This window comes from Accipiter gentilis, chromosome 9, assembly GCF_929443795.1.
Source record: "Accipiter gentilis chromosome 9, bAccGen1.1, whole genome shotgun sequence".
NCBI lineage: Eukaryota > Metazoa > Chordata > Aves > Accipitriformes > Accipitridae > Astur > Astur gentilis.
This window is the reverse complement of record NC_064888.1, coordinates 8,066,294-8,090,372: the sequence shown is the minus strand read 5'-3', so window position 1 is coordinate 8,090,372 and position 24,079 is coordinate 8,066,294. Positions and strand designations below refer to the sequence as shown.

At 39.7% G+C, this 24,079-nt stretch overlaps 1 protein-coding gene across 1 annotated transcript in view; it reads right to left on the bottom strand.

The window, feature by feature from the left end:
• Nucleotides 1-628: 628 nt before the first annotated feature.
• PTEN (phosphatase and tensin homolog) overlaps nucleotides 629-24,079 on the bottom strand; it is a 49,543-nt gene continuing 26,092 nt past the window's right edge. The window contains exons 5-9 of the mRNA XM_049810196.1: nucleotides 21,633-21,871; nucleotides 16,059-16,200; nucleotides 13,602-13,768; nucleotides 5,227-5,451; nucleotides 629-4,218 (exon numbers count right to left, since the gene is read on the bottom strand). Of these exons, the coding sequence (XP_049666153.1) occupies nucleotides 4,033-4,218; nucleotides 5,227-5,451; nucleotides 13,602-13,768; nucleotides 16,059-16,200; nucleotides 21,633-21,871 (959 nt within the window). The 3' untranslated portion in view covers nucleotides 629-4,032. The remainder of the gene's footprint in view (nucleotides 4,219-5,226; nucleotides 5,452-13,601; nucleotides 13,769-16,058; nucleotides 16,201-21,632; nucleotides 21,872-24,079) is intronic.

Sequence of the window (24,079 nt, the reverse complement as noted above, 5' to 3'; positions counted from 1 at the left end):
CGGGTTCCTTGCCATCACTAGAAACGCAGAGGCTATCGGTCTCTCTTTCCTGGAGGCTGGAAGGGTAACCCTGTCACAAACTGAGAACACCACGTATGCTTCAAACAAAGTGCTGGTTTAAAGTCCAGTTTGAAAACAGATGAGCAACAAGAACAGAAGAAACCCCAAACTACATACTCAATACACCTTCCCACTTTCCACCGGGGAAAAACACATCTCATTGCCGATTTAAAGCTACTTTAGGAAAAGACTTCCCAGGTTTGACTCGCGTCTCATTTTGCTGGAGATGCACTGGTCAACATTAAAAATTTTGCACTTTGGAAAGAGTTCTCTTATTTGCAGACTAAAAATGGTTTAGTTCCCCAGGAAAGCAGTCCTGCATCTCACCATGACAGTATCACGGTAAAAGGTTTGATCTCCCTGCACACAATCTGCACTTCCAATGCCTACACTTGTTTAAAGCTTCTGAACATAAAAGGGTTTTAAGCTGCAGTTCCCTTAAAATCCCTTGACACACAAGGAGCATCCTTTGCTCTAACAATCATGCTCAAAATGTCATGGCTTACAAGCAAAATATTTTAACTGACCATTTCCATACTCAAAATACTTCAATAAAACACCCACACAGTGACAAGAATGAGACTTTAATCAGTTTTAAGTGGAGTTTTAACACTAAGAGATAAAGGGTTGTTAAACACAATAACAAACGGACATCTGATTTGTATGAGGCATTACCTGTACATGTCATACTTGGTTTTTGTGTATTCTCAGTGCATAGCATTACACACAGAGCCACTGTTGCACAGCACAATAGTATTTGAAGAGGCTGAATCAGAGTAAGGCTGCTTAACAGACTGATTTTTTTTTTTTTCTTTTAGTATCTATATATATATATGCTATATGAAAACAGACTGAAAATTTGAACTGGCAGAGAAAGGCAGCTCTGCCAAACACTGCAGTTGGAGCCCCTTTTAGTGCACAGTTCCACCCCATCCATCTGCATGCATGACACTTTCTAACAGTATTTAAAAGGTAAACGAGGCACTTCGTGGCAACCACAGGCATCGTTAACATATTGCACACATTTGCTATGACTAAACATGGAACTTGCACACTAGCATCCTATTTTTTTAATTTTTTTTCTTTTTTTTTTGAAAGCTGAAACATTTGATGCTGCATGTAAACTCCACTTCAGTTTACAATGTGTGCCACAGGAACGAATCCAGACGCTATTTATACAACTGCCCTTTAATAGCTGTGGCAAATATTTTGAGTGGGGCTACCAATGACTAGGGGATGCTTCAGGGCCTAACAGTAAGCTCTTACCGAAGTGATGCCTTCAAGTAGTTTCAGACATGTAAGCTGTTGCACATCCAAAAAGGTTTAAGCATACAGTCCAGAAACTCAAGGAAAGATTACCTACAGAATGCAGTTCAAGCTAATTATGAATACTGTCATAAATAAAGTTTTAATAAGGACTCAAAAACCTTTCAGTCATAGTAATTCTTGTCAACTTCTATGGGGGTCGTAACTGAAATAAAGTATAGGAGAGTATGTATAATATATATTTATATATATAATATATATATATAATGCCATTTTTCCATTTCCAATGACTACACCATAAAATGTAAGCAAGGCTTCTCAAAGACATCGAAACATTCAAAAAAATCAAAACCCTCATTCCAACCTTCACATTCCAAAGGAAAAATAACAGTGCAAAAGCCCATCGCATCATGATTTCCAATCCGGCCCTCAGCGTTACATACCGGAACCGCACCAATCCAATTTTTATTATCCAAAGTGGGACACGCAGCAGTGTCAATATCCGAATACTTTTAAAGCATGAACATTTTTGTTTATTAGCCAACACAACTCTCAACTGTTAAAACACAGACAAGGTGAAACATGATTCGAAGGGTAAGAGTTAAACGTCACGTCCCAAGGTAACCAACTCCTGCTCGTCAATAACAGTGGGAATAATGAGCACTGGAACCAGCAATCTTGATCCATTAAGCTATTAAAGTCTAATTAAACCTATAAGTCAGAAAGTATTTATCAGCTTTGTTAGAAGTTAGAATCATGAATCTGATGAGCAAAATTGACCAACAGATACTGGAAAAAAAAAAAAAAAAAAAAGCACTTTATACCTTCGTTTACCAATAGTAACTACTGGAAGTCCTGCCTTGTCTCATTCAAATTCTTACCATTAATGCTGCTGTACAGGGCCCTTACAGATTCCATACACAGTTGTTATCTAGGCGAGAACACAGCTAATGAACTTCAATGTCAGCACCAATAAGTTAATTAAAAGGGGAGAGGTGTATTACATCCTAAAAAAAGTATCAATTTGGGGACAGCTATTCATGGCATACTTTAGAGAGAACAATTTTGTCAGCTACTTCACATTTGTATGCAACAGTAGTTGTACTCTTAAGTCATCTGCAGTCTGGGCATGTCAATTATATACCAAAAGTGAATCTCAAGCCCAACTCCTGGCTATATCCCTACGAACAAATAATACAACACTGCTAGTTTAGAAATCTAATTTGTTGGGTCATTTGGGTTTTTTGGTAGGTTTTTTTTTTTTTTCAGTAGCAAACAATATATTTGGGACACGCTCTGCTTTTTAAAAGTACACATCTTCATATACACACAGCGTTGAGAATTTACTGCAACACTGGTTTCCTCTCTATCACGTGTAATGTCTGTTTTTAAAACATCATAGGTACTGAGTATTCAAGTAAAACTCCCTAACAGTTAATGACATTTTTTAAAAAAGTGTGCAAAACTGCAAAACTCATTGTAATAGAATGTGTAAGGTCAAAGGGGTGGAACGGCTGACAGAGGTTTGATTGAATAAATGCATCATAACTCTTCAAAACAAACACTAACCTGGAGAATCTCCAATTGAAATTTCCTGTGCACCATTACAAAATATTTTTCTATTAATGAGAAAAAAGCTTGCAAGGCAGCATATGAAGTATTCACAGCAGGAATATGATTGAAAAACTAATAATATAAACGTAAGATGTTGACTGATGTATGCACTAATAGCATCTGACTTTTAGCACTGGCCTTGATTACACAGGAGATGGAGCAGCCATTACAATTCAGAAAAAAATTAATATATCATTGTCAAATTTTGTAACAATTTGTTTCAAGCCCATATTTTAGTTGATAGCCTCCACATTTGTATGGTTAAGTCATTGTTGCTGTGTTTCCTTTCTGTGACCCCAGTAATTTTTCTCCCTTCATTTGCGGGTCTTTAGGATGTTGTGAAGGTTCATTCCTGTACCCCTATACAGAATCACTCCCTCTAGCTGCCTTTTCTAGCACCATTACACTTAAAAAAATAAAATGCACAAACAACAAGCAGTGACAGCGGCGACTCTTCAATTGTCCAGGATGAATTACAGTAGCATGCTAAAGAAAGGTGCATGTAAATAGCCGGATATGGTACACAGGCCAAGCTCCAGCAGACTATAATATTCCTTTCTGAGCATTACTTTCCATCCCCCATCCAAAATACATGCATTAGAATGTAGTAAAACCTTCTAGAAACATCTCTTAGCCAACTGCAGACTTTTCTGTTGCCACACAAGTGCAAAAAAAGGGGCAGGATGTGAACCTGTATATTTCTGAAACTTCGTTTGGTGACAGAACACAAAAGGAAAAATTCCTACGTATACACATTAGGTCTGTCTCCACTTTTATAAAACTGGAATAAAATGGGAAAGTGCCATGTTTATAGTTCCTAATTGAAGTTTTAATGTCCTTTTGACACAAAAAGGTATTTACATATCAGACCTACGTAACCTTTTTTTTTTCCCAACTGGACAAGTGTCAAACCCTGTAGATTTATAGGGCAAAACAAGATTGGTCAGGAAAGAATTGTTCCTATAATCGGTAATCTGACACTATGTCTTTTTGCCATTTAAAAAGGTCCTTTTTTCAGTTTATTCAAGTTTGTCGCTCTTCGTGGTTGTTTTTTTTTTGTGTGTTTTTTTTTATCTCCGATAAAAAAAATATTCAGACTTTTGTAATCTGCGTATGCTGATCTTCATCAAAAGGTTCATTCTCTGGATCAGAGTCAGTGGTGTCAGAGTATCTATAATGATCAGGTTCATTGTCACTAACATCTGGTGTTACAGAAGTTGAACTGCTAGCCTCTGGATTTGATGGCTCTTCTACTGTTTTTGTGAAAAATAGCTTCACCTGGGAAAGGAAAAAACAACATTTAAAAAGGGAACCTGGACTTTAACCGAGCACAGGTAACAATGCAATTTTTAACAGCATGGCTCCTTTCGCTACACTGAATCACACAAGTGCTCCTCTCTCTGCTCTGGAGAAGGAAATAAAGAAAGAGCTCTTCTGAGGTTAGCCAGTCTGTCCCTACCACCTCTGACAAAATAAAGAACTGGCAAAGCAGCAGGTTTTTCAAGCCCAGCTGAAGGAGTTCTGCATATCTGCACCAACCACTGGTTCTCTTGAGTTACAGCAGCAGGATGCACCACTGCAGCAGGCCATGCCGCATTAAGCTTTTCAACCGTCTTACCTTCTAGACCTCTGCGAGCATAAAAAGAGATTGTAATAAGAGTGCACAGGAATGAACAAAAGACTATTACTGGTGACTTTTGTGTGTGCGTGTGTGTGTGTGTGTGTTAAAAGTCTGATCCAAGCAACATTCCAACAAGCAACTATGACCATTACCTTCAAACAAGCACTGCTGGGGTCTAACTGATACTTATGAGAAAATTAGAAAACAGTGCAATTCTCAAAAATGCCTTTTTCATTTTTAAAAACAGTGCTGGCAATGGCTCATATTCCTCAAAGCTAAACTTACAGGTTAAGGTATTCCTGTCAAGCAGGCACCTCTGCACACCAATTCTGGAATTACTGTGTAAAGCTCAGAGCTCATGGCAATGCAGCTGGTAGAGGAAAGATGCTACCTGCGTCTCCGAGTCTCCTACTACACGTCTCTAATGGCTTTGATAAATACCTAAACCAACCCTAATCCTTTACTCAGTCTCTCAACATCTATCGACTTCCCAAAAAGCAGATGAACTTACAAGGTTAGAAGCTATTGCTAGGTGGCAATACTAATACATTAATTCAATTTCTACATAGATAACAGTTTCAAATGGTTCCTCCATAAGGCAAGACAGACAAATGAGATAACGTCATGCAGCTTTTCAGCTTTGTTTACACATAATATATACTGACCTTGAAGTTTGGAGAGAAATATCTGTTGGCTTTGTCTTTATTTGCTTTGTCTAGATCATTTTTTGTTAATGTAAGGATTAAATATTCCTTATCATTATCTGAGCGCTCTGTACTGAAAATACCATCAAGTTCCTGATCTGCAACTAGACTTCCATTTTCTACTTTGTCTGAATTTTCATCCAGTCCTATGAAGAATGTATTTACCCAAAAGTGAAACATTTTGTCCTGGGGAAGGAAGAACACAAAGAACAAGCTTGCTTTAGTATTGACTAGTGGCACATTAATTAGACTAATATCATCATCTGGTCAAGACCAAATTGCTAGTATCAGACAAAACTTGTTCGGACAACAGTACATCATTGATTACATTACATGCAAAGACATTTTCACCAATTGTCCTAGACAATATGCAAAAATCTGCATTAATCAAACTCAATTTTAACCAATTAAGCTTTCAGAAGTCACTCCTTATCAAAAGTTGGTTTTTAAAACAATCTATCATACCTACAAATAAAGCAGATGACAATAAATTAAACAAGTGTTAAACTTGTAATCACAAGGCATAGAGATTTTTTTTGCTCATACCTTGCCAAGCAGTAGCCAAACCCAACAGACAACCTGTGCAAACCAGCTTAGGCAAGTGGTATTTATCAATAGAGAACATCCTCCCCCATAGCTTCCTGCATAACAGAATGCTTTGTTTTTATACAGAAATAGCTGTAATTGAATAAAACCACCCTGCAAATACAGGACTCCTATTGCAGCGGATTCATTACTGCTTCATGGAGACGGTTTCTACCAGTCAGATGTTTGCTGGTACTAAGAGCAAGTCAGACTCTGAAACTGTCTGCTGTCCTTCTACTCAGCAGGAAGTTTTTAATGAGAAGATGAGGCACTGACAATTTAAGATATTCAACTTAAGCAGAACTTGACAGATGACCATCAACAGCTGCAAAGGTGCAAGTTAGATTATCCACTATAACACTGCAACAGGTATACCTGCATAAAGAGGCAAAATACAAATGTATCAGTGATTTTTAAAAAGTCACTGGAAAACTAGCTGGTATCAGCCAGTATATTACACGCTTCTTATGACTAGCAGGGTCATTGTGAGTGTCTATTTCCATATGTGCTACTGAACAAGCAGCAACATTTTGCTCTTGGCCAGACAATCCCTGAAAATGGCATGCCCAGGAACTTCACCTTTAAGCTCTCAGCTAAACAGCTCCATACGATGCGCTGAAAGCTCTTGTTCTAGTTTTCCATCACTTGCCACACTTTTATCAGTCAAGAGTTGATGTTTCCAAGATCAACTACCATTAGCAGGCTGGTCCTGACTAGCACATTAAGCAGTGCTCCATCTGAAACCGAGCTACATGTACTTCCTCTTTACAAATGAAACCTGTTTTACTCTGATTTGAGTTCTCAGGCAAAAGATCCAAAGTGCAAATGGCCAGCCTTCCCACAATAGTTAGTATTTCTGCATTTTGGTTAAAGCTGCAAGGGTGACAAAGCTAGCACATACCAAAATCTAACATTCCTTGGTACTATACAGGACCAGTAAACAAACCAGCTAATTTACATACTTTGGTTTACCAGAGAGATCTAATTCCAGTTTCTTATTGGAAAACCCAGGTCCTGCCCCATCTTCCTAGCTATTCACCTCTGCTGGTAAGTAAGGGAGGAATCAGAGGTGGAACAGAAGTGGTTCTAGTGCATATCATATGAGCATGCCTCCTTGCTGCAGGCAATTTGGCACCAGCAAAATTTCACAACACTTTCTGGGGCCAACAAGAAGGGGGCAGGGAAGAGCTGGAGTACTGCTTAACTTCCATTCTTCTTCCTCACAAATTAATAAAACCACATACACACACAAATACTGGGAATTCAGAAGCGTCTGATGAAAGAACTTCTACCTGCCTTCTCTACCAAAGTTCAGTAGATCCATTTTCAGTATTTTAGGTAAAGCATACAAAAATACTTCCAGCTTGTGTGCATTTCTACAAGAACTTAAGAGACCCCCAGCCTGTAAGGAAGTGCAACGGCAAAGACAAAAGTTAAATAATTCAGTCAGAAACACTTCTGGTAGTTAAGAAGTTATCCACTTCAATGCATGCCTCTCCAGTACCTTTGGGAATCAAGTTAATCTACCAAATTAACATGCTGTAATTACAGTTGTCTTGGGAGACTAACAGATGTTTGCCACTGCCACCAAGTCCCTTCAAGCCATCACATCTATGAAGAAGCCTTGTTGGAGCCCATCCATGCAAGGCAGCAGTCAGCAGGTTCTTGCCAGGCCCAAACTGCTCAATACACTTAGCATCCTCCTCTTCTTCACTAATACTACCTCAGAAACAGTCTTAAAAACACCCACCCCTGGATCTGGAAGTACAGGATGGACATCCTGGGCAAGAAGGTTTATTCTGCTGTAATGCTCCGAGTCATCAGTCTGCCTGCTGATGTCTCATGAAGAAAGTGGCAGTAGGCAAAATCCCCAAGGAGACATCTTCAGGGTCACCTGGTCCAGGCTCCTCCTATGCTCACATGATGAGTCCCTCAAAAGATACATAGTCCTCCAAGGAGATGAGACGGCTACTCCTGCTCAAACCAAAAGACTAGTTCAGGTCAAAACAGAAACAACCAATGGCATCAGCTTTCCAGCTGCAGAACAAGAGCACTTTGGAGTCCAGGTGCTGCCTGCAATAAAGAGCAGGAAAAGGCAAGCCTGAGCTGATGTTTCCAGCACCCGACAGCTCTGTAAGCAGGTGGATATACCACCTGCAGTCTCACAACTGGTGAAGAGGCCATCCTTCCAGTGAAGGTTTAGAGAAGAAAGCGCCTTTCCACACCACGACCACAGTTCAGGGACATCCCACCTCTTGTAGTTGGGGTAACGGTACCACTACATTTCATCCTTCTTCAGGACCACAACGCAGAAGCAGCAATGCACTTTGGTGCTGGTCCTCAGTGCCACACGACACCGGCAGTGAGGTCAGCAGAAGAGAGGACAAAGCTGTTGAACACACTGCAGCAGATGGATGAAAAATACCTATTATCAATAGTGCTGAAGCAGCTCTGGAGGAAAGCAGTGCCAAAGCAAACAAGGCCACTGGATGTAAACCAATGCCAGCAGAAGCAGGAGGCATGGTCTTGTCACGCCTCACCTTAAACTTCATCAGGTGGAGCAGAACCAGGAAAGATTTACTTGGCACTTAAGGGCCTGCCTGAACAAGCAACTGCGAGGACTCAGCTTTACTGATAGAATCTGGAGAAGACAAGACAGGCAACAAACTTCTCACTAGACATCTTTTACTCTGTTTTCCTTGGGATAAATTTGCAGAGGTCTTCAGGGACTCAAACTAAACAAAAAAACTTGGCTGAGCTGGTCATTTATCCTTTTATCTCCCTCCAGATTTTCAAAGCATCAAGTTATTTTCCTTCCTTTCCCACTATACTAACTTAATTAGCTTAATAAACTAAGCTCATGGGTACTGGAACACAGCACGGCTGCTCAAATTGAGGGAAGACTTGGTCATGTTTTTTGGAATTGACTCTTAAGGTTGGTAACTGTGTCAGTGCTTTCACTGAAAAACAAAACTTGTTATTCAAAGTGAGGATTCAGCCAGCTTCAGCTAAAGCATCAGGCTCCAAGATATTTCATGGGAGACAATGAAGAAAGTTGATGTAATATGGGCCAAAGACAGCGATTTTAAAAATCAAGGCATGAACTGAACTTGGGTTTTATATAGCAAATCAGAATACCAGATCAAGTGCTCACAAGAACACAATTTAATGAATAGGCTTCTGAAAACAAGTATTAGCTAGAGGCTTTTTCTGAATGTGTCTTGCTTCACTTCCAGTTACATCACTGGCATCTGCCTTAAAAAAATCACAGATATATTTCTTCCCATACCAAATCTGTATCATAAAATCTACGGTAGAGTATCAGACACTTGAGATAGAAGCTGATTTAATCACGCTATTTTGACATACAATACTTAACCCTACCTTGTGCAGTTTTTCAGTTCTCAGACTGACAGAAAAATAAACCTCACTCTAGAGCCAATATCTGCTTCTAACTGCAAACTGAGATCCAAATCCAAGATCATTAAGGCATCAGCTAGGAGTTCCCATATACTCCTGAGAGTTTAATTTTGTGGAGAAATCTACAGGCACTTATAATCACTTTGCAGCACCAGCTAAGGGTTTTGGAGATGCTATCCAGCAATCAGAAGATGGAGACCATGTTTCAACCAGTTCCATGCTGGCCTCACAGCCTTCCTGTAGTCACGGCTGAACGGACCTTCTTGTACCATTTTCAAATCAACGATTAAAGTCTTTTGACATTTTCAGAGTTCATTCTTCAGTGTTTGCTAAACAGCAATCACCACCCAAAGTTCTCTTGAACTGTGTAGCAAAACTTATCTATACAGACTCAAAAGATGAAATGGCATACCCAACAGCTGAAACAGTGCTGTCAGCCCTGCCTACGCTACAGTCTGGGTATAGAACAGCAGTGACTTAGAAAAAAACCCACACCACCGTTTCCCTCTCATCTGTACTGGGAGGACTCCAGAAAAAGGTTTCCTTTACCCCCAGGCTCTGCAGGCAGAATATTACGAGAGCTTCTGTGTTATTTTTAAACAGACTCTCATTGAACCAAGTGATATAAGAATACTCTCTTTAAGATTATCATGTCAACATCAGTAACTGGAAGAAAAAAGCGTCACACAGATACATGGAAGTGCAAACCTAGAGAGACTACAGCAGCAGTCTGAGATGGAAGAATAGCCAAGCTACAAGTCAGACAAAAAAAAATGCTCAGCCCCAACCCCCCCTACCAACCAAATTACTAAATTCTATCCATCAAAAATTTATACATAACTGTACTCAAGCCTCAAACCATTTTGTTCTCATATCAGCATGCATTTCATTCTTGAAAGGAAGCAGCCATATCATACTGAAGAAACGGTCCAAGAATAAACAACTTTATTAGACAAGAAAAGACCAAAAACTGTGGACTTACTACTGATGCCAGGTGGAACAGATTATGGAAGAGCTGAAACAGGGTAACTTTTTCAAAGCAGTCACCCTCTTACCAACATCTTCTCACCAGCACCAATAATCCTTTGGCTGAGGCCAGCTCTCCCTAGCCACCAAATTTGCTTAAATTAAGTTTTGCCATTAAAAACCCCATGACACTTGACTGCTTTAAATTTCACATTGGCACTGCAATGCTACATGCTTAAAGTCATTTGGTCATTCAAGTTTGTTTTGTTTCATGCACAATAATTTTATCCAAGAAGAGCTTGATCAAAGTTGAGGAGGACCCTCCACACTAGAGAGTTCTGCTACTGTTCTTCAGAGAATTAAGAAATTTGAAAGCAAGTACAGGTGAGCAAATCTGGAGCACTTAGCTGAGATCAGTGGTATCAAACACCAAACCAGACCCGGGAGGAGGACACAGAAGTTTCCTTTTTCCCCAGAGATGAGACATGGCCATTTTCCAGCCTAAGGCCCAGAATGGATTGAGAATTGCACTTTTAATTAACGTTGTTAGTTTTCTGATTAGGTTTCTTACAGAAAGTTAAAATGCAGATTGGCAGCTACCTATAAATCTGCTAACAGAAAACCTTGGAAGAGCAAGAAGCAGTGACAGGCAACAGACCTGTAATTCCAGCTTTCATAAACACACAGGAATAAACCAGAATCTCTGAAAGATCAGATCCTGTTACTCCTAACTACGCTGTTCTTCATTAATTAGATGATCATTCCATAGAAGTGATCTTCTCCAAAATGCAACAAGTCTCCACAGTGGAAGGCCCTCTCTTTTGGGGTTTTGAGTAAAAATTGCATAGAGTCAGTTTATCTAGAAAAGGAACAGGCACAGATGTGAAACACTTGTACAGAGAAATGTGTTCAACTTTGTGCCAAGGTAGGTTTTCTGCCACAAATATTCACCTTTGCCCTATTCCCATCTTAGTCACTTTACATAACAAGTTGTCAAAAGAACCACGTGGAAGGATCTCCTCTACTGCCAAAGCACACGTCAGAGATGGAATATTTCACTAATTCTCAATATGAAGACCTCAGCAGTGGTTTTGTAAAAGAGACTAACATGCTTACATCTGGGAAGATCCACAGACCCAGTCCCATATGCCCTCCATTCATGTCTGCATTCACAGTAGAGCTAACAGAGGTGGTCTTACCACAACTGTGTACCACCATATACCTACTTTCTTTTGCCCTCCATTCTTACACAAGGCTGAGGGCAGTTAGACACCAGATTCAACAAATCTTTGAGGCAGATTACCAAGGCAGTTTCTTTAGAAAAGACTTCCATCTGGTGAAGGGACAGCTTCTATCTCTCAGAAAAGCTTGCAGATGTGGAAAGAAGAGCTTTCACCATGTCAGCATTTCTTGGCCCTAGCAGTCCAAAAACACCAAGAAAAGGAGCATCTCTGCACTATCTGTAATCCACAGAACCCGAATAGTTAAGGGTACTTCTTAAGAATAGACAAAAAGAAAAAAAAAAAAAAATCAACCAGCTACTCAAACTACAAAGAGATTCTTAAGAAATGAAACCATGGCTGATATGACACTCTAAAATGAAACTACAGCATAGTAACGTTTGCTGCGTTTCTGTAGACAATTTTACACACTCCTGAAGACTGAATTTATGCTACAGAAATTGTATGTGATAATGAGGAGCTCTATTTTATGCTGTCACTGGATCTCAGTGCTCCCTATAGAGGTAAAACAAATACAGGAGTTCATTCCTGGTGCTACAGAGCCAAGATCCAGCATCTGAGCTGAGCACTAATGTTTCAGGGGCTTACTTGGGGAGGGACAGCACAGCACAATGCTTCCTACAAAGTCCATTCACAATCCATGTGTTATTGAAGATGGTAAGGAAACAACAAATTCACAGTTAAGCTAGGACAGAGACCAGATAAAACAGGACCTTGTCTCAGATGTTTGGGTTTTCTTTCATCTCCTCCCTGCATCCCTCATGTCTAGTCCACGGTGCTTATCTGTGTGCTCCTTTAAAAGTCTATTCGCAAAATTGGCTCCTGTGCATTGCAGTTTTAAACACCAGTAATTTTAATGTTGACTTAAAGCAGAATTTCTACTTTTAAAATGCTTTGTTTTGCAGTTCTCTGTATTGCATATAGCCACATTGACCAAGTAAAACATCTCATGACAAAAGGCAGAAAAAAATATACGCATTAAGAAACTGTTTAAAAATTTTGCAGACATCAGTGCATAGCAAACAACAGAACACGACATTTCCAGCTAACGAAATTACACCATTAAACTAGCTAACAATACCCTGTAACTGAACAAGCCCACAAAATAGCATGCATGTGTATTTAGACACATATCTAGCAGGTACAACCTGCATGCACAGTTATAAGAGACTGTTTTATCTCATCATTTATGCTTGTTTCCCAGTCCACTCTTATTTTCATGCTTTGCCTGTACACAGGATTCACTCAGTGATGCTCTTAAGTTTTATAACATCCATTAAATAGTGAGCAACTATCCATAAAGAATTTTAAGTAGTAAATTCTTTACTCCAGAACATGGTTTAGTGGGCATGGATTATGGTTGGACTCGACAATCTTGAAGGTCTTTTCCAACCTAAATGATTCTATACAAAGGTAGCCTTTAATCAATGTGGTCTCACCCTCACCTTTCACTTTGGTAGATGCAAACTAGCTCCACAAACACCAGAATTAATGAAACCCAGTAATGAAACACTCATCTTTAAGAACCTGTTGACTTTGGTGTCAAAACAAGTTCTAGATTAATTTTTTTTTTTCCACAATTGAGACACTAATTCTCACTTCCGAGTGAATTCTCTAAATGTCTACTGTCAAGGCATTGCAGCTGGGAACCAAGAGATAGCTGAATAGATTGCAGAGATACTTTCAGAAAGTGCGTAGGAACTCAATTATCTCAGAAATTCAACCAAATTTGACAGATGGGTAGACATCGGCCAACAGTACACAGACAGGATCTTCTGCGCTTGCTCAAACCTTAGGAAAATTTAGTGCAGAAAACAGCTGGAGTTAACTTGCTCAGTATGCAAGGCTATTTTTAGCATAAGAATGTTTCTTCCTCAATTAGATTACTCACTACTACCCAAACGACTGCAATAGATATCCAGTATAATTTTTATCCAACCTTTGTACCAATCTCACCAACTCTCAAAATATCCAGCTTTCATTTTGTGGTAGATTCTCTCCTTGGGAAAACTAGACATCAAAGAATTAAATACTGTGATTACACATCACTGAAGAATAACCAACATCCCAGCCCTGCATCAGCATTGGCTCAACAACATTTTCCAGAAAAGCAAGAAAACCAACCTTTTTCAACATCTTGTTCTGTTTGTGGAAAAATTCCACTTTGATATCACCGCATACTGGCAACGGTTGAGGGAATTCAAAGTACATATACTTGTCTTCACGTCTTGAGGGTCCTGAAGGGGAGGTGAATATCTTTACCTTTAGCTGGTACACCACAAACTGAGGATCTGCATGGCAAAACAGAGTGTCACTTCGTAAGAAATGTCTTGAAGTGTCAAAAAGCACAATATTAGTATCAGAATCACAATCATGAGCTATATTTTGAAAGTTAAATAAGCATCTATTAAAAGTTAAGTACAGCAGGGCATCAAACTTTGCTGGAGATTACTGGAAACAACCTAACATATTTCTGTCCTTTGTAGCAATACTCAGGCAACCATAGGGTTCCTAGAAAGTTGCTGTTTCTCTTTAATATAATAAGAAACGACTGTATGAAGTGACATCTTCTTGACTTTTCCTTGCATATTGCCTCTCATCTCTATTATACGGACGTAACTGAGAAGTTTTATTCTCTCTCATCTCTTCTTTGAATTGCAGAGTGGGCAGTCATGTCAGCACAAACTGATTTCTACACTCACACAAACAGAACCGTTATACAAACAAAAACAAGGACAAAATTTAACATCAATACACAAACCAACCAGCACTGACAGACTGTAAGTCTGTCCTGTAAATCACCATCACCAAAAAACTGCCAGCTATGGGATAACTTTCCAAATTAAATCTGCAGGTGTAACTACTGAAGTTATAAGGTTTTTTTGGTGCAGCCTAAGCAGATATTCTTTGGAAATTGCCAGACACCAGCATGAAAGCCAGAAATATTAAATGAAACTTATCTGAAGAGGTCTTTCTGCAGTTGCTCCTGATGTCTGTTAGAATCAGATGCAGATTGCTCTCTAGACAATACACACTGAACCATACCCTGCCATAGAGTCCAGAGCTACCCTGAAACTACCCCTGCAGAGCTCTGGAAGTCCGTGCAGGCCTTACCCACACTATCTCGCTGAATGGCTAGCTATAAAACTGCTACTTATCTCCCTCAAATCCTCAGAGCCATGAAATCCTGTCATCCCTTCGTTTTGCCCGAGAGGCATGACTCTGCTTGGTCAGTGACTTTAAAACAGAAGGAAGATAGCAAGGAAGTCAGATTTACAGTTATCGTGTTGGTAAAATTACTACCGTTGCAGTAGATAACACGACTAAGAAATAACACAGACCATTGGTTTCACATTCTGAATAATCACTGAAAACTCCACAGAAACATAAAATATTGTGGTACACAAAGAAGCTGAAGTTGATAGTTACTCTGTCTTCTCAGGTGCTTAGCAAATCTTTTGTTTATGCCAACATCCTGCTGTGAAAATAGCATGCTAACAGCCTGGTACGGACAAACGAGTTAATGCTCACGCGAGCAATTCATACTTGCAGCTTGATTTCGCAAGTACAGCACAGTTTATCCAAAACATTAAATAAGTGGTAGTTGCAGAAATCTGTAACCTCCACACTTCTACCCTAGAGGCAGAGTTTTTTTGGCAGAGGCTCCTCCCTTCCTCCTCCTCCTGTAAATACAGCTAGCCTGACAAGTAGCTAGCTTGGCAAGTTGCTTGATTGCTTCTTATGTGCATTACATGTTCAGGTACTGTCTTACAACAATATTAATAGTGCAGTTTTAATCAAAGCCACAGGAGGCACTGGAATTAATTACACACTGCAGTAATCCCCATAGCAAAACCATTAGAAAGACTTTTTCCACTAACAAAAAACGAACACACAACACTAGGCAGTTACTGCCCTGTAATGCAGCCGACAGAAGGGCAGAAGTGAATTCGTATTTATACTTCAAAAGTTTCAAGGAATCTGCTGTTCCTTACTAACACACTGTGTATCAGCAAACCAGATTAATCATTTACAGGTGTATTAATACTTTACAAGCCTTCATATAAAGAAAAGTTTATTCCAGAGTGAATTAGATATTTACCCAGTTGAACCGATTTTTATTTTTTTAAAACATCATGGGAAGAATGATGTTGCTGTATTTGAAGCCAACACGCCATTAAGCAAATGTTTTTCAGCAATTCATGTTTCCCAAGAGTTGCTATATTAAAAAAAAAAAAAAAAGGCTTTTTATAAAAGGAGCAAATATCCAAATATATATATATGGCATCACTTATCTTCAAACCATTAAATACTTCCCAATTTAAAACTGTAGTGAAACAACCATATGAGTCCTTCACAGACCTCAAGTTACTACATCTAGGACGATGCTAGCAAATAAGACCACACTAACCCAGCAGATTTTGGAACGTGAAGTGTTTAAGTACGATCTCCTCAATCAAGTTGTGCAGCTCTTCGTGTCACATAACAGAACGGTAACCATCACATAACCAAACCAAGTTCAAAGGCCGCTGTGTTTCCTTACGAGAGCTAACGGAGGTGAACGGGGTGCTGGGTACTTACTGCAAGTTCCGCTGCTGAACATGGGAATTGTTTCAAACATCATCTTGTGAAACAGCAGTGCCACTGGTCTGTAATCCAGGTGATTCTTTAACAGGTAGCTATAGTAGTACACGTAGCGTCTCTGACTGGGAATTGTCACTCCCTAAACAGAGGGAAAACAAATGTCAAAAATCATCAAGACCATTTATTAGCATCACTAACAGAGCTCCTGCCCATTACCTCAGAATATAACTAAAGGCAAATAAACCACGAATGAAAAGGTAGCTAGAGCACGTGGAATAAACGATCATTATTTATCCTGAGTATACCTCAGCAGCTACACTGGAGACCAGCACACAGAGTAAAGCATCTAAGGTGGGTGTATCTAGAAAGCAGGGGCTTGCGGCACTGCTTCCTACATGGTACAGAAACCCAGCCATGCAGGTTTTTAGTACAGTAACTTGTGACAACCCTCAACAATTTCTTCACTGTGGACCATCCTGGGCACCTGAAGGACTAGCAAAGACATAATCCATCTCCAAACCATACCCCAAAACAGCCTCTGTATGCTTTACCCTTTTCCCTAGACACGTGTCCACATCTCTTGTACTTGTCCCGCCGAGCGTTTAAGAGGAAGCTGTTTGCATGCATTATCTAACACCAGGCAATTAACTGACCGGTCCCCAGCACAGAACAAGCAGGACACTGGTTTTCCAGTTACTTTAGTATGTATCTCCAAACATCCATCCCAAGCAATGAGGCAAAGAATGCAGATTTTTCCATATCTTAAAAACAAACACCTCAGACACCCCGAGGGTCATGTAAAAGACGCTTTCATGCTGCCACTTTTTTTTGGGCTGGGGAGTTAAGCAGGTGGTGCCTTGAACATACTCTAATTTTTAAGCACCAATACAGGAAGTACATTTTGACAACAGTTTTAAGTCAAGAGATTCTAATTTTGTTTGCTAATATCACTGTACTCAAGACTGACACTACCTTCTATTAAAAAACGCCCTTCTGAAATGTTTTCACAAAAACCAGAAGTGGAAAGCTTCATGAATACAGGCCAAAGACCCCAAACTGCTAAATGAAGGACTCCTCAGTTGAACTGCAACTCTGAAGTAAACACTTGCTTTGAGAACATATAACCAAAGAACATTATGATTACTGATTTTAAATCAACTTAAACTTCAAGTGAGGGAATAGTTTTAAAGCTCTTAGAGCTAACATTTTTAAGCAAAAGTGATAAAGATGAAAAATAATTTAACTTCCTAGAAAATGGATTACACAGTTTATAACAATCCATATGATATACTTGCAACAGCATCAGTATGTAAACTTTCATATTAAAACTATATGTGAAATTGCGATAAACAGGTTTTCATGGAAGAGTCTCTGAGCATTTTGGTTACAAAACCTGGAACACAGTATTTTCTATAAACTGTTCTAATACCTGCTTCACCTTACAACAGCCATAAGCTAAGAGTGGTCACAGCACTTTTAATTTAGCAAGCACATGAAAATATTCACTTCCTGCCATTATTTTTAAAGAGTGTTGATAATTATGTCACCTTACCACTTCAACTGTTTCTAAATTACACAAAAGACTTTTCCCTACAGCACTTCTACAATGATCTTCTTAAGCAGCCTTGTACACTGACCATGGTTTTGGTTCAGATGTCATCTCAGTAGTCATCAGACCCACTCCTTAAGAGAGCTTTAAAGTTTGCCTTCCTGGGATCTGAGCTTCAGGACTAAGAAAACACCAAACTCAGAGCAAACCATCAGTAATATGCCAATGCTGCCAATCAGAAGAAAACCATGCAGGTAAGGAAAACACATCCTTCTCTGCTCATAGCTTTTTCATCCTGTAAAGAATGTGCCCCATGGAGAAACCCCAGCACACCTTATCAGGACAACCAAGGCTGGGACCAGAATGAAGGAAACATAGTCACTTTTGCGGGCATGTAAAGTGATACTCAATCTCAAAGCAAAACCAGTTCTCAGCCAAGGTAGCAGTTTTATCCCTCCAGCCAGAGATTTTTACTCCCTGGAGACACAGCCTTTACCCTGAGATCCTAAGAACCAGCCACACTGAAGCAGAACAGAAAGTCCTCCATTTTCCAAAGGTCTGATTTCAAAGCAGAACATTTTCATAACAAGCTAATATTCAGGGAGGTGAAATCAATCCCCACTTTTACTCAAGAAGAATAAAGAACAAGGAGGCAGTTTAAGTACTTTCTCCTCAAGAAGCTTACATTGCCCATCTATCACCATCATCATTTTTTAAATGGACATTAGATAAGCTTCTCTAGTCTCTATGCCAGAGTTTCACAGGGCACTGTGAAGCTACTGAGCTGTGTAGACATCACAAAAACTGTCAGGTGCTGCTCCTGGGTCTCCTCTCAATATAGCACAGGCAGTATTATGAAGAACAAACATTTTTGGAAGCAATACTCCCACATTCACTTTAATAACATGCCCTACTGTGAGAGTGAAGCTAAAGCTGCAACCTCAGACTAGGCTTACGGCATCTGGTTTAGCAGAGGTTGTCAACTGAGTACACTGAAGAAACAGGCATCACAACTGATCAGCTCTGACACGTAAGACATTGGATATCTACCCTGCTCAAAGAGTCATTCTGAGACTTCCTCACACAAAATAATTGGTTTCCATTTCCTGTTCAGTTACACCACTATTAGGAGCCATTCCTAAAAATACAACAGTATGACAGTCAAAGAATGTTCCTGAATGGATAATCTCTAGCTCAAGCACTTCAATAGCTGTTTCCAGCTGATACCTATTCGTTGAATAGACTATGCTTCCTTCCAAGTCTAATCCTCACCATAAAATCCTTCAAGGCAGAAACAGGAATCAATAAAGACCTTCTCCAGCTCTATGAAAGTAAGTTGTCAGTCTTCATCATCACAGTAGTATTTCAGTGTGCATCTTAAGGGAAAAGCGGGTGATAAGCTAACCATTCCAAAAGCTGGAAGCAGCTTTTTTAGAAGACTTTCGGGGGGGGGGGGGGGGGGGGGGGCGGTGTTACTTCTCCCCCAGCTCTGAAAACAGTCTGGACAATTACAGTTCTTTATCCAATTTCAGAAAACAGTTTTTGGTTCAAAGAGAAAATAGAAATCAGTCCTATTCTACTACAGTGGTGGTGACTGATAGACACAACCATTTAGCCAATACTTTCTAATCTTCATTTCCTTCTTCTGAAAAAGTTCCCACCACTAGGATGAGTTACGGAAGTCAAAAGAGGCAGCATACAGAGGGAAAAAAAACCCAGACCAACAGGTTTTTGTCAGAGACAGACTTTTAGACTCAGTTCTGCGAGGTCTTATTCCCCACTACCTTTTCCAGGATGACGCTACATTAACAGACTATCTAGCAACTGTCAGCCTCATCTACAACTCTCACTTAATGTTGCAAAGCCCTCCCTGAAGCTTCTTCTCCCAGCAGGCACTTGTGAAAAGCTTGCTACAAAAGTACTCAAAGTTGTTCTCTTGACCAATTAGTCATACTTCCTCTGGCAATTAGACTCACACTTCCTGCTGGCATGGACTAAACCCTCTGAAGAATCACTCTGCCATGCACATTAGTGGCAACAGCGATTTTAGCTATACTATTCTGAGCAGCTATATACAAAGTGCGCCCCTTGTGCTTGCTTTAAACGAAGAAACTTCGGTACCTAATTAAAACCAGTTTTCCTTCATCACACACATGTTGGTCCAGCAACAAAAACAAAACAAGACAAAACAACAAAAAAAGGCATTTTCCTGTCTCTAGGTCCTAGCAGCTCTTCAGATGCCTCAATTACTTTGAGTTCAGGAAGTCAATTATATAAAGGTGTGGTGAAGGGTCAGATCAGAAAGCAGCACTTGACATATAACACTGAAATATGGGCCACAAGGGAAGAAAACACTCCCAGAACCTGCACTGGAATACCTGTTTATAAACACTACTTTAAGGATTATGTGAATCACATGCTGCCCACTGTCCACATAAAGATAACCATGCTCAAGTGGTACTGGTGAAGAAAAAAAACCCAACAAAACCAAAACCAACTCTTTCAGTAGAGACATCAAAAACCAAAACAAAGTTGCTGGTTACAGGCAATATTTAACAGTGAAGCTAAACAAGGCTCTCACTATTCCTGTTTATGAAGTTCTCCATTACCTCAAACATGCCTGGGGTACTAATGAACACCTAACTGACCTTACCCTCAACACACTAACATGCAGAAATACTACCCTCTTCTAACAGAAGGGAAACTGAGGTACAACGTGCTTCACCCTCTGTTTGTTAAGTTTTGTAGTTTTCATATTTTATCTGGCTCTTTAGATAATCTTTATCAGCAGGAGTAATCTACACTGTTTATTCATCACACAGCTCATTCCTATTCACTATCATGCACTCTTACCAAAAGCCACAAAGTTTTGATGGGAAACCTTAACACTGTCTCCGCATTAGTATTATAACACAAATACCTTCTCAGCAGTTACATGGAATAACAGCTCCATCTTGTAAAGAGAGCAAACTGAGAAGTTATTTTCTCCTTCCAATGAATTAACAGCCAAATTCTAGAATTCCTTATGTGACACTTCTGCTCTCAAGAGCCTTCAAACATGAAGCTCTGCTTATTAGAGGTCTACATACTGTGAAATTAATACTTCATGCAAATATTACAGGAACACAGAGAGCTCTGTACTTGTGTAGGCTGAAACTGGCCTGCCAGGATGATCCCCCTGGGCTGCTCTACCAACATACGCAAGAAAATGATGGAAGATGAGCAGGGAAGCCTGCTGAAAGTGACCTTGCAAGTCACACATTATATTTGGAGAAGATTTCAAATAAGGAGGTTAAATTCCCATTAATGAGGCATAACCATGCCAGAAAGGTCCAACATACAGTTACTGCTAAGTCTGTCTGTACCACTGACAAGGTCTTAACAGAAAGCTCTTGTAGCCATGAACATCATTTCTCTGAAATGAGATCCTCCCATTTCTCCTCAGGAGAAGTATAAGAAACTAAATGGCAGCACCTCATGAAGCAGGCTCCAAGGCAGCCAATGTCTGGGCTTAACTACCCTTTTATTGAAAACGGGCATCCAACAACAGACTCTTCCAGTAGGGATATTCAATTGTAACATGCACTGTAATGACTATGCATCTCCGAACACCACCACATAAGTTAAGAGAACCTGAGGAGATGAACAACTCATCCATTCAGGCAAAACAAGCCAGAATAATCCTCTTATTTGGGCTGAAAATGCTGAACTCGTCAACCGCCTATTTGATGCAACACACAGCAGAATGCTATTTAAAAGGCTATTTAAAATAAACTGTCCAGATCTTCTTGAACAAGAGATGGAAAAACCAGATTGTTTTAGTGTTGTGACTAATTGCTAGTGCTGCTTAGGCAAGCTTTTTCATTTAGAACAACTGCACTGATCCAATAATGTTAAAGCAAAATCAAACCAGATATCACAACTAATGGAAAGTATTTCTTAAAGGGCTTGAATATTCAAGTCGACCTTAAGCCGGAAAAGCATATACAGGTAGGAGAACAGAAGAACAGAAAATAGCTCACCTTCTTGTCTCTGGTCCTTACTTCCCCATAGAAATCTAGGGCTTCTTGAGCCTTTAAAAACTTGCCTCGATGCAACAAATATGCACATATCATTACACCAGTTCGTCCCTTTCCAGCTTTACAGTGGATTGCTGCAACATGATTGTCATCTTCACTTAGCCATTGGTCAAGATCTTCACAAAAAGGTTTGATAAGCTCTAGCTGTGGTGGGTTATGGTCTTCAAAAGGGTACTGTGCAACTGCAATGAGAAGTAATTTATCAAAATCTCAAAAGGAAATCACAGCAAGCTCAACTAGACAGGTCAACTTCATGGCAAGCATGCAAAAAATTAACTTTCTAAATAAACCCCCCCGTGTTTCAAATAGATAGGTAAATTTTTCATTCCAATACTATTCAGCAATGTACTGAATATTATATGCATTGCAGACATTTCTCTAGTAATACATAAGCAAGCACCCTGCTACATGAACAGACTATTTCACACTGCTACTGAAATGAGTGGCACAGGCTCTGTATCTTAAATCACGAATTTTCTAGAATTTAAGAGTGCATTGGCACAAAGAATAACCTTGCGAAAACCCATTACTCTAGCAATAATTAGACTACCTGCTGAGAGAAAACAGGGCCAGACCGCAGTCACTGATCAGACAATAGGAATTTTGCTGAAAAATTCTGAGCACAGTTGGGTCTACATTGGGAACAAACTCTCAGAATTTGCTCAAAGGGGTTTTGAAATAAAACCCTGCAATTTCCATATTAAAAAATGGTAATCGAAAAAGAAATCTCATGTAAGGCACTTGCAATACTTCTAGGTTTTAAAGTCAAACCCCTGAACGAAGTTGTCCTTTTTCTTACATGAATATAAACACGCACACAAGCACTTTTTTCCATCTAGAGATGGAAAGAATTTCAAGCGAGCATGCAGGAAATGAAAGAAAACTCTAGAGAGCAAAAAATACGCAATAAGCAGAGACAAGCACCCAAACCTCTAACACCTCAGATAAAATGACAGACAATGCCATGCTAACTGGCAGAATTATAGGGCTGTACTAGTTTCGTCAGGAGAACAGGACTTTATAAAGTGCACCCCAATTCTTGATCAACAGACTTGGGATCTTGTAAATACAATTCTGCTTCACTTAAAAATTCTCAGCTAGAAACAAACACCATCTCCTTTTCTGGTCTAAAAAAGAATACATTTCATTTTTTGGCAAGTGTTTGTATTCGTTTCGTAAGTACTACCCCCTTGTCACACACAAGACTCCTTTTGATGAATCCCCAAGGACTTAAAGAGCAGAAGTAAGGGATGAAGTTATGGAACAGCTAAATTACTGCAGCATAAGTCCAAAGCCTTTCAGAGGGACCTGCAAGGACAGTTTATTCACTCGCAGTACAGACCGCCCACTTAATCTCCCAGAAGACCAAATAGGGAAGCCTGAAAAACTGAATAATCTTTGCTAAAGCAGCAGCAAAGGTTAACGAATATGAACGCACACTAATAAATTCTTCCACACGGAAGATCCAAAGACTCCCCAAATGATCATTTTATGTGAACTTAAGAGATGTCACGGTTTGCAGCGGATGTAAATGAAAGGATTTATTTAGAAACCCCTAAGAAAAGAAGCTGTTAGGAGATGCTGCGAATTTGTCCATACAACTTTGAGTCTATCTTAACTACATCCAGTAAGGTTCCCCTGAAAAGGAGAGACAAAGTAATCCTGAAAAATCCCAAGTAGCAACAGCATGCTGAAGATGCTCTCCAAGATTTGGGATCAAAGGTAAACCTTGCAGTATTTTCTTCAAAGATGGAATGAGGAGCAGATTAAATGGGTGCCCTGTGATGGTGCAAAGGGATTAAGAGTCAGAAAGCAACCTTAGGAAACATTAAGATGTATAATCTTGAGCAGGTCCATGGGAGCGTGCAGATCCTCCACAGATTTTGGTTCCTAACGCTGGAGCACACAGCATGGAGAACTGTCCTGATTACTCTCTCCAAGCTCAGGGACATTGCAAGAAAAATCTCACAGCACACAAAGGAGAAAAAAAAAAAAACAACAAAACAACCAAAAAAACCCTGGAAAGCCTGTGGCAAAGCAGAAGGCAATTTCCAGCATAGAAGTACTTCGGAAACTGCAAAAACCCTAGACAAAAAGCTAGCATCCAAAGAAGATGAAGAGCTTTCAACATTTGGTTTTGAACTTGATGCAAGAGCATCCAAGTTGAATAATGAACTACTACGGTGTTTCATGCTAAGTGTACAAATAAGAAGTTCCCTTTGAAACTAATTCACTTCAAAAGATTTTAGAGTAGAACTGTTGTTCCTCTGCTAAGGAAAGTCCTGAGTCACCAATTTGGTTATCTAAGGTAACTAATTTGGGGATGAAAAGAAAAAAATGCAACATGTAACTCCCTACAACAGTGTTGGTTTATGCAGAGGAGCTGTGAA